This window comes from Lichenostomus cassidix, chromosome 3 (genome assembly GCF_008360975.1).
Source record: "Lichenostomus cassidix isolate B80296 chromosome 3, HeHo_3.0, whole genome shotgun sequence".
NCBI lineage: Eukaryota > Metazoa > Chordata > Aves > Passeriformes > Meliphagidae > Lichenostomus > Lichenostomus cassidix.
This window is the reverse complement of record NC_139483.1, coordinates 18,021,489-18,036,990: the sequence shown is the minus strand read 5'-3', so window position 1 is coordinate 18,036,990 and position 15,502 is coordinate 18,021,489. Positions and strand designations below refer to the sequence as shown.

The following is a 15,502-nucleotide window of genomic DNA, read 5'->3' as shown; positions in this document are numbered from 1 at the left end:
CTGTTCAGTGCCCAGCCACCCTCTGGGGGACGAACCTTTTCCTGATATCTAATCTAAGTCTTCCCTGACTGAGCTCCAGGCCATTCTCTCGGGTCCTGTCCCTGGTCACCACAGAGATCAGTCCCGCCTCTTGTTGACTGCTGAGGTCCCGTGTCCCTTCACTTCAGCCCCGGGCCCAGGGCACCCTCCCGCCCGGTCCCCACCCACGCTGGGCCCGTCACGGAGCCACGGCCACGGCGACGGTGGCGCCAGAGCAGCGCCGGCTCGCGTTTGCCGCGCCCGCCCGCACCGCCCGGCGCTTCCTGCGGCGGGGCCGGCGGGGCGGGGGCGGCCAGGGGGAGGAGGCGGAGGAGGAGGAGGGGAGAGACGGGGAGGGGAGCGAAGCGAGGCGGAGTTGGTGCCGCCGCCGGATGCTGCGAGGAGGCGCCGCGGCCCCCCTGCGCTGCCGGTCGCTCACCTGAGCGGGCAGGAGGGCGGGGGAGTAGGAGGAGCCGGCGGCCGAGCTGCGCGGAGCCCGGCGGCGGCGAGGCGGGCGGAGGGGCGGCCAGGCGGTCGGGCGAGGCGATGGCGCCGGGCGCGTAGCGGGCAGGAGGCCCCGCGTCCCGCCGTGTGCGCCCGGCTGCCGGCGGGGGCGGCCGGCGGGCTCCGCCGAGGCCTAGGAGCGGTCTCTCCCCTCGGAGCGCCGGGCGCGGCGGCGCCGCGGCCCGCACGATGTCCACCCGCACGCCGCTGCCCACCGTCAACGAGCGGGACACGGAGAACGTGAGTGGCGCGCCGGGACCCCCCTCCCTCCCCGCTTCCCTCCGCCTCTCCCCGGTACCCGGCGGCGCCCCGGCCCGTCGTGCCGTCCAGGCCGAGTGCCCCAGGGGCGGGCGGGCCGCGGCCGTGCCCAGCGCCGGGCCGGCACCGCCGCCTGCCCGCGCCCCAAGCTCCTCCATGCGGCGCTGCCGGGGCGGGTCCGGCCCGCCGCGCTCCACGTCGCCCCAGCCCTCCCGCGGCCCCGGGCCTCCCGCGGGGAGCCCTCCCGCAGCCCCTTGCAGCGCTGTCGGGCCGGCCGGGCCGGGCCGGGCTGGGCTGCCCTTATATGTCCTCGGCTGTCGGCGCACACGGGCCGAGGGCCCCGCCGGCGAGAGGCCTGTAGCCCCTGCGGGCGGCAGCCGGGCTGCCCCGCCTTAGGGCGGCCCCCACCCCGGGCACCTCCGCGCCCGCCTGGGGATAGCCACTTGTGGGCTGTCTGACCGCCGGGCACTTGGCCTTGTCTCACCTCTCGGGGTTCAGCGGTACTTGCTCTTTGTTCGGTTTGCACCTCCAAGACGGTCCCTGGTGTTGCTGTATTCCTTCCTCTGTTTTGCTTTGTGTTGCCTCTGAGAGAGGCTGTGGTCGTGTCCTTGGTTCCTCCCGAGTTCATTGTATCTTCCTTTGTGCTCTGTTTAAATATCTTTGCGGTCTCTTCTGCTCCGCCCGGATTCGATGGAGCGGGAGCACGGTGGTGTTCTCTGCTGTGGTGGTCTTCCATAGAAAATAGCCAGTCTTGGCTATGATGGACGATCTACCTGAGGAATGCTGGACCATGTCTGGTCCTGTCCATCAGTGGTGATTATTTACATAGGTGGTAGTGTAGGAGGTGTGAAATTTTCCTCTTGGGTGAGGGAACCAGCGTTAAAAGCAGTATGTTTGCAATGTGTATCCTTAGTTGCCTTTGGGAAGCTGGCAGAAGGAGGGGAGAAAGGAGTCTTAGGAAATGTAACACATGCAATTTTACCCACCTTCTATTTGGGTGGAAAGTGGTTGGTAAGAAATGAAGGAAGATGGCCTAGTGGTCTGAAATGGGTTGAAGAAGATGCTTGTTTGTATTACATCAATTTATAGAGATTCTGGCCAGCAGCAGGAAGTCCTAAGGTTTGTTACTGTACAAGCCCAAGCAGTAGTGCCTTCTGAATAGGTTACTGACTGATATGAAACAAAAAGTGACTGTAAGAAGATGATTTGGAAGACAAAGGTAACAGAAAGAGGTAATATAGCTAGAGAAGTGAAAACCCTAGCATGGTGAATTATTATAATGAGCTTTTAGTATCAGTCACTCAGTGGAAGTTTAATTGACACAGCAGTATCAGACTTATTACAAGTTAAAGCAAATAGATGCATTTGGTTTGTCCTTACTCTTCATAAACTGATGAGTTCTGTGTTATTGTAAGAACAAGAAAGTCTTTGGGATGAAAACTGCGATTTAATTAAATGATAAAGTCCAGATTTGCGTGATACATGTTACTCATGAGTCTCTATTTCAAATGTATATAGGAATGTAGATGAGAGGTAGATGACAGGAAGGGATAAGAAATATTTATGTATATATCCAGTAATGCAGTCCATAAGACTTGCAAAATTTACACAAGGAAAATGGAAATATTTTCAAATATCATCTTATATGGAATGAAAACTTAATTGAAGTGTTAGTAGATAATTTAAAAAATATTATGTTACTTGTGAATGCTCCATTTTGACACCTAAGGAATAGTAAGTGTTTTTTTATTATTGTAATTTCAGAGAGTGCATTGGGCATCTGCAACACTCAGGCTTATACAGGATATCAGAATGCTCAAAATGGCACATTTGTGTTTGAAAACCATGATGTAAGTCTGCAGCCTTATACTAATGCATATAATCCTCCAGCCAGATAAGCGCCAAAGATCTGTGCAGTTGTAAGTTCCCAAGAAATGTGTTCCAAGTTACTCCAGTGCTATCATCAGCGTGGCATCTGCAGGGTTTTGGAGCAGAAACCTTGAGCTCTGCCTCAGGAAGCCGTCTTTGCTACCTGTGGTGTCCCTTACGTAAGACTCTTGGCTAAAGTGGCAGGTGTAGAATGGAGGAGGAGTAGGTGGTCCATTGCTGACTTCCTGATCAGCAGCATTCCTTGATTTAAAATGGATTCTGTGAGGGTGAGGTGAGACTCTTAAATTACTTTTAATGTGCTTTCTTCTGCTAATAAACACTAATGGACTGGGGAACTGTTTATGCTGGTGGTTTGTGATGTACAAAGTCGAGCTGGTAAGCTCTGGGTGACTGAGGTGGTGAGAAGCTGCAACTAAAGGAGAAGTAATTGGAAAGAGTGAAGAATTAAGGAGCAGGTTTTGGCCTGGTAAAAAAAAAAAAATCTTTGTAGTGCATATTTCCAGTTCTCTAGTATGTATATTAGCAAAGCTCTCCTGAGCAGCTAATGGTGATCTTCAGGAGAGGCTCTTTTCTTCCATCTCAGGCGTGGGGCCATCTCAGCAGTGTTGCTCCATTGTGTGACTCCCAAGGGACAGGCTGGAGCTCTGTATCCCGGAGAGAGCTGATTGATGGTTCTGACTACAACCCTATGTACACATCCAGCTGTGCTCTGCACATGGGGTGAGGTTGTTGCATGAAATCATGGGGAGCTACCCTGCCACCACCACCCCGTCTCTTGACAGCTGCTTTCAGTACTTTAAAATAGAAAATAAATGAAATTTTAATGTGTGCTTTTCTCAGTGAGTGTGCAGCCATGTGTGTTATCATTTGAAAAAAATTATAATACTTGAATAGAGCACCTATCGTAAGAATATACATTCCTTGAGGAATTCCAGGAGTTCCTGGTGGGATGGATGAAAAACTTGCTTGTTTCCATAACTCCTGTGCCTTTTGTCCCACAGTGCCCTTTGAAAATATTCTAGAAGGGATAAGATCAGGCAGCGTATTACTTGATAAAGTCCTATCAGAAAGCTGGAGTGAAAAGTACAGGAACTGGCAGCAAGGGACAGACAACAGGTGGAGGGAGCCAGGGGCTGTGAAGCATCAGTGTATGTGTAACTGATAGGTCTGCCTTTTGGAGATTCACACCCTTTTTCTTTTCTTTGCCTTTTTGCTATTCCTGACATCTCTCAGTGCTATGTTTAGCTTCCTTAGCATATGTCCATAAATACTTTTCACTGGAAATGTTATTTCTCTTTCACAAAAGCTGTGTTTAAGGAAGCAAAGTAGATTATGATTGTCAAACACTTATTCTTACTAACAGTTTATTGGGAATGTTGGGGAAATTAATGGGTGGAAGCAGTACTGTATTTTTATGCATATTACTGGATTTATTTTTTCAAGTGAGGGGTAAGGGTAGTATTCAAAATAATAATTTCCCTGTGTTTTGATTTCTTATGTGTAACTATTTGCAGCCTTCTCTTGATACATTTTACGTAGGCTGTGACAGGTAGTGTGTCAGTGCATTCAAACAATTGTACTTGGGGTTCGTTTGGGGGAACTGAGCTTCCCGTCTCTGCTCTTGCTGGAAGAGGAGAAGGACAGGAATCAAAAGCTTTGAGCTAGTCTTCTGTTTTCATTGAGTTGGTATTAATTGAGGAAAGAGGGGCTTTTACATTTTCCTCTTCATAATTTGTTGTCTTGTGCCATTAAATTGTGGCATGTTTTTTCTGAATTCAGGCAAAGGAAAAACATAGGTAATATATTCTCTTAAATGCTTTTGGGAAACTGTAAGAAAAGACTTGGAGATTCAACAGTTGGCTCTAATAGCACTAGCTGTATATTACTTCTAGTAAAGTTAATAGAAGTGAGAATGCTGTAGTTTGCTTTTCTGACATAAGGACCTCTTAGTCTGGCATAAGAATACATTTTTTTTTCTCTTATAGTAAGTGCAGTTTAATCTTTTGAAGGTATTACTATTATCTGTGAAGATATTGCTGTTTGTTTGTGTAGTGCTCTCACCCATCTAGCTAAGTTGGAAGGTATTATTTTGTTTTGTGCTTTTCAAATGCCTCAAAGTTGTTTAATTCTGCTGGAGTGATCTGGTATGTTTACAGGAGAAGGAGGAACAAACAAGACAGGAGTGCTGGGTGATAACTCCGAACAGAGTCGAGGAGGAATGTGGGAATTGTGGTTTGTCTTACGTAGCCAGTGCTACATGAGAATGATTTAGATGTCATGGCAGGGGTACTTTTAAGAAGGATAAATCAGTGACCTGTGATCATGTGATTTGCTTCACTGTCATACAAATAATTACAACTTTGACACATGCACACCCGTTTGTGGGTAAGCTATGGAAGGGTGACATCTCGGATGCCAGCTTAAGTGGGTGTGGTTAAGGATGCCTTTCTGATAGGGAAGCCTATGAGACAGCTGCATTTTAAAGACAAGAAAAATTGAACAGGGCAAGAGATAAGAGGATAGAACAAAGTGGTCAAGTTGGGATGATAATGATTATACCATGTTTAATTTCTTTCTGGGTTTTTTTTTTCCTTCTGGATTTACTTTTGCACAATAAGAACACATGGTTTTGATTTGGACAGAGGGGGCGTGGGAGAAAGTATCTGACAAGAATTCTTTCCTTCAGTGCCTTAAGCAGAAGAATGGCCTAATTTCCAAGCCTTATGGGTTCAAGAGTACAGCTGTATCTTTCTTATCCACAGGAGATGGACTTGAGCAAAGTGAAGAATGCCTCTGTTTTTTCCCTTGCAAGATTATTTTCCTTGAGTATAAATACACCATTAGGTTGTATGTTTGTTTGAACGGTAAAAACAGGGCATGTTCTCCTAATCTCTTTTTTTAAAGTTTGTGTTTTCTCAATGCAGACTTGTTGTTGTTGTTTTGCTTCCTATCTGGAGCAAGCTCCTATGTTGTGGCGGGAAAACACATGTTTAGCTAGAGCATTATGCATGGAGAGAGCAAGGTTCATTTTGAAGTTAACCTGTGTGGATCAGGGAGAGTAATGGGACTGGTGGTACGCATAATTTAGTTTAATTTTCTTTATGTAAAGAGGAATATTTTGGTACAAAGCACTGAAAATGCAGCTTCATGCTTCAGTATTCTTTCAGTATTCTTTCTATTCGTGTATACACAAATGAGTATATGGCGTTAAAAGTTCAGAAAGAGTTAATGCAGTTTGCTTGTAGTACTTGTTTCATTTCATACTTCATGGGGTTTTGAGGTTCATAGGTAAACAGAAAGTTGGATTGTTTGTGGTTGATGTTCTGAAAACGGTACTTAACATGGTCAGTGGACTTAAACACTGAACAAGAACAAGGAGAATATGTTCTAGGGAAACTTACCAGAGAGATCTTTACTATTGTATACTTCTGATCCTATGGGCTTACTGTTTATATTAATAGAGATTTACAAAAAACCAAAAAAACCCCTCTGTACTTAAAATGTTTCAATCATCAGTAAAGGCAGGGGTTTTTTTTCCCCATGACACTTGATTACTTTTGCAAACTAATGTTTCTACTATAAATGTTTTAAGTTTCTACCATCACAATTGCTGTTGCTTAGCAGAGGAATCTCCTGCCAGCTTCTAATTGACATCAATAGTTTAAACACAGACAAAGTAGTAATTTAATTTTTAAGTGGAGATACTGTGATTTCTGTAAAAATACGTTCTCAATCAGTGATTTGTAGTTGTAGTCGTGGAGTTTTTCTTCTTGTTCTCAGAATTTAGATAGACCTGACCTTATTATCTTACTGATGCTTGAGAGAACTTTAAACAGTGTTCCAGTAGAGCAGATGTATTGAGGAACTATCCTGTAAGAAGGAGAGATGATTTTACAATTAATGTGGAGCTAGAAAACTACGGTGCAGCTAAAGCCCTAAGACAGGTTTCTTACAGATTAGCCTACTCACAGCTTGAGCATTTGAGCAAACTTCTCATATGTTGCAATATTAGAGAGAAAGCATTTTATTACTTCTTTTTAGATCTTATCTTTCAGTAACTTCAGCCTGTCCTTTATTTTAAAATACAAGTTTACCGTCTGTGCTGCCCTCCAGGTTAAACATACTACTTGTAAGCTGCTGCAGACAGTGACAAGTTTCAAATTCAGCTTATTTATGTTGTGGTCATGACACCATCTATTTTTTGTTGTTGTTGTTGTTGGAAACACAATGCTTGCTTTTTGTGGTTGGATTTGTTATTGTGTTTTTTTAATCTTTCTGGAATTTCAGAATAGCCAAAAACTGTTTTTTTTTAGGATTTCACAATTTTTTCTGGGTCTTGATTCTTGAATGTTTGCTCTGCTCTAGATAGTGGTAAATTAAGAAGAAATGTTTTCCACAGTTGACTGTTTGTGAAAACAGCCGTGCAAACAGGAAAGTTTCATCGAAACATTCTCATTGTTTAGTGTAATGCATATAATGCAACTCAATCTAAGTTTTAATAAGAAGCTCTTTCTCCACATCAACTATCATGCCTGTTTAATTGTTAGCATTTCTCTACTTCTTTCACATTGTCAATTAGCTTTTCTTTGGTGTCTTCTCCGTGCTCAGCGCTAAACTGAGCTTTAAATTGGGCCAGTTGTAATTCATGTAAGAATGAATCATCTTTGTTTTTCTGTGAATAACTTAGTAAAATAGCAAAATCAAAGGATTGTTGAGATCTCAAGGTCAGTTTGAGACTTCATAGCTGTATGTGATGATTCAGCTTAGATTGTTTTGGTGAGCATCCTAGTGAATCTGAGGTTAAAAATTCCCAGATGATAAAATGGCCCTTGTTTTTCAGGTGCATTTCCCTGTGACTGTTTCAACTTTTATTTCCTAACTAGTGACTAAACAGGCTATAGCTATTGTGGGAAAATAGTTGAAGGCAAGAGCATTAGAAAGTACTCTCTGTGCTTGTCATAATCCTGCTTCTTTTTGGCCTGAGCTGGCAACTGAAAAGAAAAAGTTTGGTTGGTTGGTTTTAGTGGTGGGGTTTTTTGGTTGGTTTGTTGAGGGGGTTTTGTTTTCTTTTTTTTAACATAGGCCTTTTTTCAGGGATTTCTTTTTATATGCTTTCAAAGAAAACAGCAAGTTCTGCTGAGAGACATATGTTCACAGTTGTAGTAAGGTGCTTGCACAGTTAAATTCAGCTGGGCTACAATTAACCTTAAAAGCAATGAACCAGACATGCTCATGGAACACTGCCACAGCTTAGTGTCTAATGATTGATCAATAGTTGTATTTATGTGAAACCCAAAAGCACAAGTTTATTTGGCATCTCCGGTGTGAAAGATCATTTTGTTACTCTAAAATTCTCCATCTGACCAGGACAGCTGATGAACAGTCACTACACATTGCTTCAATCCTTGTGGAAAGCAGGCTCTCTTGCTGGAATGAATGTGTTTGGGAGTTTTCAAGCTCTCTTGTTCTACTCTTTGTTGTATATGGTTTCAGGAAAAAGTAATTTTCCTTTTTCATCTTGCTGTTCCTATGCTTGGGGGACACCTTAGGTGTGGTCTGTGGTGTCAAAATGAGAAGTGGTCTGCACTCCCCTTATTTGATTAGCATAAATGTGCCTTACAATTAAGATGACTTCTGTAAAGAATCCTGCATGAATGTTCAAGATTTAAGCACTCAGCACCAATGACTTCTAGCCCTTTGTGTGCAAACTATTTCAAGTCAGCAATGTTTTATAGAAGTGTATTATTGTTATAGAAGCCTAAATTCAAAATACCGCCACACAATGTGGATTGAAAAAATGGTTCTTTCTCTTCACACCTACCTTCTGCAAAAGCCTGACAATATCTCAGAAAGAGGACTCTTGGTTACAGTAAGCTTTAGCCAGAGTAGTTGTTTATGTTTTCAAGGTGTACACCCATTCTAAAAGAGCACTGAATGCCCACACACTGATATGTGTATTCACAGTCATAGTGATTTCTAAGGTAAGGATTGTTACGTGTAATGGAGTTTTACTGAGGTCAGAGTGAATCACATGTGTGACTTCAAACCAGCCTCTGCCTTGTTCACCATGACCCTACTGATGTGCTGGCAATAATCAGAATAATAATATTGGTTTTTGTTAAAACACCTGTAGAATTCACAAAAGTAGCAGAATGTTAATCAAAGCAGAGAATGATGTCCAAACTTAATATATATTTCAATTGATTGAACATAAGGAGGTTTGTCCAGCTGTGTTGGAGAACTGTATTTTAAACAGACACAGTTATGATATGTTGGATAATAAAACAGAACTTTAGTTCACCTCTGATGAAAGCACTTGTGTAGTACATTGATGTTCATGTAGCTGAACATACAGAGTTACTGGATAGCCCATGGCAGTCTTTTGCAAGAGCAGATAATGATAATATTACTGGTGACAAAGTCTAATTGCTTCTGTATTATAAAGTAAAGTAGTGCATGATAACTTTTAAAATCTCAAGCAGAGACAAAATTAGGCAAGGTTGTTAGAGAGAAGTGATATCTTTCATTAGACAGATGTGGTTGGAGAAAATAGATGAGATTAAGATAGATTAAGCTCTAGCAGGGCTTGCTGGAAAGGCTCTTGCCCAAGGTGAGACTTGTGGTAAAACCTGTAGTGCCTCTGCTCTGCTTCTGTAGGAGGGCCCACACCTTACTCATGGTGCAGTAAAACACACATCATCTTGTAAGCAGAGCCTCAGCTTTAGTCACTGGGGTAGAGTTACTATTTTAAGCACTTCTGGAAGGGTTCCTTCTTTCCCCACTCTTGGTTATCTTTTTCATCTTAACCCAATAGTCAAAAAGAAAGTAATAGAAAAATAATGTAAAGCATCTTTTACTTGTCTCCAAGCAGACCCCTTTTTTCTGAGAGGAAAAGGCCATTTATTTGTAATCTTAAGGTGTTCACATAGATGTAATTTTGTTTTTTCAGTCCCTAAAATACTTGACCAATTTAATTTTAAACCTGGTGCTTGTCTATAACCTGCCATCACATCAGCTTTATCCTTGCATAGCCAGTATCCATCTTTCTGAAATTCCAGTTGTCTCTGTTGATTAATTTGCTGGCCATTAAGCCTGTGCAATTTGCTATAATCTCACATTCTTGCTCCCCCCCCCACCCCCCCCTTGTTTTCTCCCCCATTTTGCTTACTAACGTGCTTTTGTGCTGGAGCTCGGCATACTCATTGCCAGCTTCCTTATGCTTCTCACTCTTTCTGGGACCTTTTCCAGTTTTGCTCATTTAATGACATAAGCAAACCCAATACAAAGCTTTATAAAAGCCGTGTAGTTGTAGCTCCTGTTTATCGTTCAAGTAATACCCTTCTGTATGAATCGCAAGGAGCATTTTAATGTGGGAATAATTTGAATTGTAAAGCTAAAGGGAGTGAAGAAATTCTTTGCTGTGGGTGGGTTGGGAAGACCTGTTTCTGTGTTGGGGGCTCATTCAAATGTTAGCAAAAAGGATTTTTACCACTTGAAATACTCATCAGTTAGACCATATTTGCTTCATTCTACCTTTGCTTTCCTCCACCCTAATAAAGTTACTGTGCTTTCTTCTCTCAGATAACAGCAGAGAGTAACCAAAGCTTCATAGTGATTACTTAGAAAGGATATACAATTTTATCATGTTCTTTTGGAGATTTTCTCCATGCACTCAGATATGTGAGGAATTTAATGGGTGAGAGTTGCAGTGTTGGAGAAGGGGAGTGTAGGGTGTACTGCAGGCTGTGTAGCAGCAGTGTAAATTACTTACTTGTGCTTAAAAAGTAAATGTCTGAAATTCCTTTTGAGAGTGCATGCTTGGCTTCAGTCATGTAAGTGTCTTTCTACTTCTTAGATGTTTGTCTTTGCTTAAAATAAGTAGAGACATAGCTCAGAAATTCAGAGAATCTCATGTGTTAACAGGAGTCTTGTTTTTACCATGGAAATTACCTTAGTCTGTGAAATGCTACATTGAGCTCTTACAGAGGATATGGTTGTTTTGCACAAATGGATTACATGTGTAATGTATTTACTCATATCTTGTTCCAGATAATATTATTGATTCAAGGTAATATAATTCTTTAAAGCATTTGGGGTTTTATTTAGTAATTTTTTTTCCAAACAGTAATCTAATTTTCTTCCCCCTGCTATTATAGTAAGCACAGTCTACTGGTGGTTAAAAAAATCAAAGAATATGTCTTTACTTGTTGGAGGACTAAAATAGTATTTTTTCCTTAAAATCAGACTCCCAAAGGAATAGTAGTTTTAATCATTCAATACAATGAAATGCATACAGAAAATACGAATAATACTGTCCTGAGTAGTCTTTAGCAGGCATACCTATGTATAATAGCTTTTCAATATTTTTTCTTAATTTGATATTAAATGAAAAAGGATGTCTGCTTTTTAGACTTCTTTCTTCCAGTGATAGACATAAGATTCATGTGAACAAAGAACATTTATGAAAGCCCTTCACAATGTAACTCTTGCTCCATCTACTGCGTAGTCCAGAGAAATCTTATCTTCAAACTTGGTATGAACAATGAGGGTGGAGCTAATACAGATGCTGGAATTAGTCAGTGGAAGACATAATTATTATCAGAGAAAGTATGCCTCCAGCACTGTTTGTAGTCAGGCTAAGGGAAATCTAATCCCACAGCCTGTGCAAAGTAGACTGATAAAATTGCGTTTAAAGGTCCCTTTTAAGAAAGCTAAGGTTGTTTATCTAGTGATGGTGCTGGATCCAGAAGTATAGCGCTCATATAAAAGTCAAGTTTGATGTTTCCTAAATACTACAAGATAACATACTATTATTACTGCTGCTGTGGTTATTATTAGTTTTTTGTGTGACCTTTTGTAAAACTTTGTATTTTGGTATTGTGTACAAGCTTTTTCACCATTACTCATTACATTCATTTCCTAGTGGTGTGTAATACTACATTTCAATAGAGCTATTTTCAAAGTAAGAGGTGTCAGGCCTTCTGGAGGTGGTGTAGAAGAGAAAGTGGACTCCTCTATCCATCTGTTTTCATTATCTTCACATACAATTACTAACCTGAAGAAGCTGAATTAAATACAGCACTTGAATGTTAGACTGGAGTTATGATCAAGTGACATGTTAGTGGTACGCCAGCTATTTTCCTAATATTGTCTTAAATTAATTGAAGATTAGATTCAGCAAGTGACAGAGGAAAAGAAGAAAGCAGACCGGAGGACTGTTATATATTGCAGTTAAGTATACCCCCAGATAGTTTCTTACCCTTTCTCCAAAACTATGCCTGATTTCAGGTCAGCTGTCGGATCATAGGAAGGCAGTAGAAAATAAATAGATTCTTTGACTGTTTGGTGAAAAGAGAAAAATATTTCACACAATAGTTGTCATCCCTAGAGGTTGGAAGTGTTCTAGTTAGTTTGGTGAATTAAGGAAAAAATAGGGTTCCCAGTGAGCCTGTGATAATTGAGGGATTGCAACGTTGCGTAAAGGGATATGTGATCATCTCTTCTACATGTTTTCCTCATCTTTTGAGAGGCAAGGAATGTTTTAGGACTGTGGGTGGGAGAGGACCCTTGGTATATTGATGGTGAAAGAGAGAACAAAACATTGGTGGCAGCTTATCCTAAGACTTGGAATAATTCAGTTATGTCCATTTGAAATCTGCATAGGGATGACTTTCCTTTAACATTTTGGGGGCAGACTGCCAGTTTCAGGTAGGGAGATTGGTAATACCTGTCACCTGTGACATTGCCCTTAGGTTGCCATGACTTTCTCTGCTTCTATGACTTTCCCTTCCTTGAGACTGAATCAAATTAATTCCCATTTTAATATGAGACAGCATCTGATTAGGTAAGGCACTTCAGCTGGGGATTTCCAGGCATGCTGCTCTAGTATTATCCAAACTGTTTTATGTCCAGCTCAGGACAGGACTGAGTTGCCCCTGCTAATGGTGGGCTGGAGGCTGCTGTTGCTGCTACCGGTTATTTAATGTATCTCACCGTCTAGATAAAGAAATCTGAAATGCCCAGTTTTTGCAGCCTGCAGGCTGGACTGCTGTGTAAAACCCATAGCTGAGGATCTGGAATTCCTCACCCACAGATTGTCAAGGACTCTAAAGAAGGTCATGCATCTTTTCTCTTGCTGTTGTATTGACTGCTTACTTTAATAACAGTATTCATTTTGAATACATACTAGATTTGTTCAAACCTCTAATCACAGATTATCTGGCTTGTCTTATTAAGCTTTACCTATATATACGTACATTATTTCTTCCACGTTTTCCTAACTTGTTATTTTAATGGTCTGGGTAAATGCAGTATCTGCTGTTTTTATTATTTTCTTTGCATCCTGTGTTTTTTTTTATTTTCCTTCCTTAGCTGGTTTATGTTACGTGGACTCTTAAATTTGTTTTGTTTGTTCTTTTTCTTTTGCTTGGTTTTTACGTCTCAGTTACATTCACGTGTGATTTCTGTCCATGGTTTGAATTCAGCGCATTGACATGTATCTGCTATATCTGTGTGATTGTCAGTATTCATTATCTACTGTATGACTGTATCTTCCAGTTTAAAACAGCTAAAGAAATGCGTTCTTTTTTTCTAGCTATATTACATACTTTGCAAAATATTTGAGGAATATTGCTGCTGTTTGCTTTTTTGCATTTATCAGTTGGGTTTCCTGGTTGCACGTGCTTCTGGAGTGCTACGTTACAGTAGTTTGTGACCATGAATAATTGATGCCCAAAGGTTAAAATAGGATGGTTGCACGAGTTTAACAGGAACGAGGGCTCTGTGGATATTGTAGTCAGAGCTCAGTGAAAAACTCACTCTTTGATCATAAGATAGGAGCTGGTCCAAGGGCCAGACACTGTTTGGAGAGCTTAAAGTTAAGCATAAATCTGTGCAAGACTGAGAATATATTTGCTAAGTTGAAATGTGGTATAGCATTATCCAGATAAAGGTAAATAATTACTACAGCTCAACTGGGGACATTTTATTTGATCTGTTAATTAACACTTGCGTGAAAAACAAGGTAGAGAGGACTCACCAGGACTCTCTTCATTTTGCTGTTTGTTCTGAGTTCACCATGTCCCAGCCAGTTGACTTGGGCGTGTTGTCGTTATCTGGCTCTGTGTGTAAAGCATAGTTGGTTTTCTAAAAGCATAAACTGAGTTTAGTGGTGTCCTTAGAACTTTATGTGCAGCTCCCACCATCCGTCATGCTCTTCTAGCCTGTTCTGAGGAGACAAAACTTGAATGCTGCTTGAGTGCAGGCTTGTTGGTAAAAATGTCCTATGCCAGCTAAGGTGCTTCCTCCTCTTAGGATGGTGTTATGGTTTTCCTGTGTGAAAATATGTCATATTCAAATTCAACCTTTTGCTTATGGCTGAACCTTATGCTTATGAAAAAAAGTATATCTGCAGAATGCTGGGTCTGATGATATTCTGGCTTAAGTATGAAAACGACATGTCCTTCACAGATGAGGTCCAGTAGGCTCTCTCCACTTCAGTGTTTTGCAAATAACACCAGAAGTCCTTGCTGCAGGGCACTGGAGCAGCACATATTATCAGGCCTTGAAGGTGGAGAAACTAAACTGGTATGCTCTAGTGCAAGAGGCGATGAAAGTGCTGTTCAGGTCAGGAGGGATTTCCTGCCCCTCCCTTGAAGGCTGCAGCTCTGTGCAAGGGCTTGAGGTAGGCTTTGTTAATCTGCTGTACATCCATGCTTTTTATTCCCCTCTTCTGGTTAGGAAACAAGTTAATTTTGAGAATTACTTCTAGTTACATTTATTTTGTATGTACTGTATTGTATGAAGGGAATTGTTAAAATGGGTCTCTGTACTCTTTAGATTGGACTTTCAAGATCCCTAAAAGGAGCATGTCAAGAGAATATTGGAAAATCATGCTGGACATTGGGTAGTGGTGTTTAAAACAGAGCTTGATGTTATCCTCAAACATTGCAGAGTCCTGTATTGCCCTGGACAGTTTATTTTCTAGGATATGTGTACATCAAACAGTATGAACTGCTATCAGGTTGGATATTTTAATTGGTCATCTCATCACTTTTTAGAAGCTGGCTTTACTTCAGAAAGTTAATAAGACCTTGAGGTAAAATAGTACTCAAAATGAGAGGGTGATCTGTCTTGATAAATTCATCATTGGATCCACTGGATGAATCTATAAAGACTTTAGAAATACTGTCCAGCTTGCTAAAGGAGGAACTTAACTTTCTCTTTTATGTAGCAAAATGTTAGGGGTGCTTTGCCCACACGTCACCCCTAAAGGGGAGCTTCTTAAGCTCACATTGTGTGTGCCTCTGTCTCACACACCAACTGAGGGTAAACAACATGAGTAAGCAAGTCTGTTTACTTGTTTGTGGGATTGTTTTTGTTGGCTTGGGGCTTTTTGTGTTTTGGGTTTGGTTTTTTTTTTGGTCATGTTGGTTTTGGTTCTTTTCTGTGTCCTTCTGTGTTTTGACCTTGTTGTGGAATGGGAGTAAGTATCTCCTAGCTAAAGTTTCACTAGTGGTGTCAATTTGCCTTTGGATTATCAAGAAAAGTAGTGTGATCAATTTTCTTTTCCATGTTGTTCCTGTCCTGATAGTGCAGTTCCACAAGAGCTTAATGTAGAGCTGATGTGATCCCGTCTTCCCAGTGCTGGGTGTTGGCCTTTGTCCTTGGTCCTGTGCTGCTGCTGGGGAGCTGTCTGGGGCTGCCTGTGCTGTCTGTCTGTCCCACTGCCCCAGCATTAATGGGGTTGTAGGTGTGTGAGGGCATGTGAGCAGCATTGGATCAGCTTCAGCTGCCATCATGCCACATGGAGACTCATCCAGAGTTGTTTTAG

The 15,502-nt window shown here is 41.8% G+C and overlaps 1 protein-coding gene across 5 annotated transcripts in view; it reads left to right on the top strand.

The window, feature by feature from the left end:
• The first annotated feature begins 378 nt into the window (after nucleotides 1-378).
• MARK1 (microtubule affinity regulating kinase 1) overlaps nucleotides 379-15,502 on the top strand; it is a 58,115-nt gene continuing 42,991 nt past the window's right edge. For 2 of the 5 annotated variants that reach the window (XM_085054755.1, XM_085054752.1), the window contains exon 1: nucleotides 382-762. In XM_085054755.1, the coding sequence (XP_084910881.1) occupies nucleotides 712-762 (51 nt within the window). In that variant the 5' untranslated portion in view covers nucleotides 382-711. Of the gene's footprint in view, nucleotides 763-15,502 lie in introns of all 5 variants that reach the window. The other 3 variants (XR_014850699.1, XM_085054754.1, XM_085054753.1) reach the window with 3 other exon arrangements.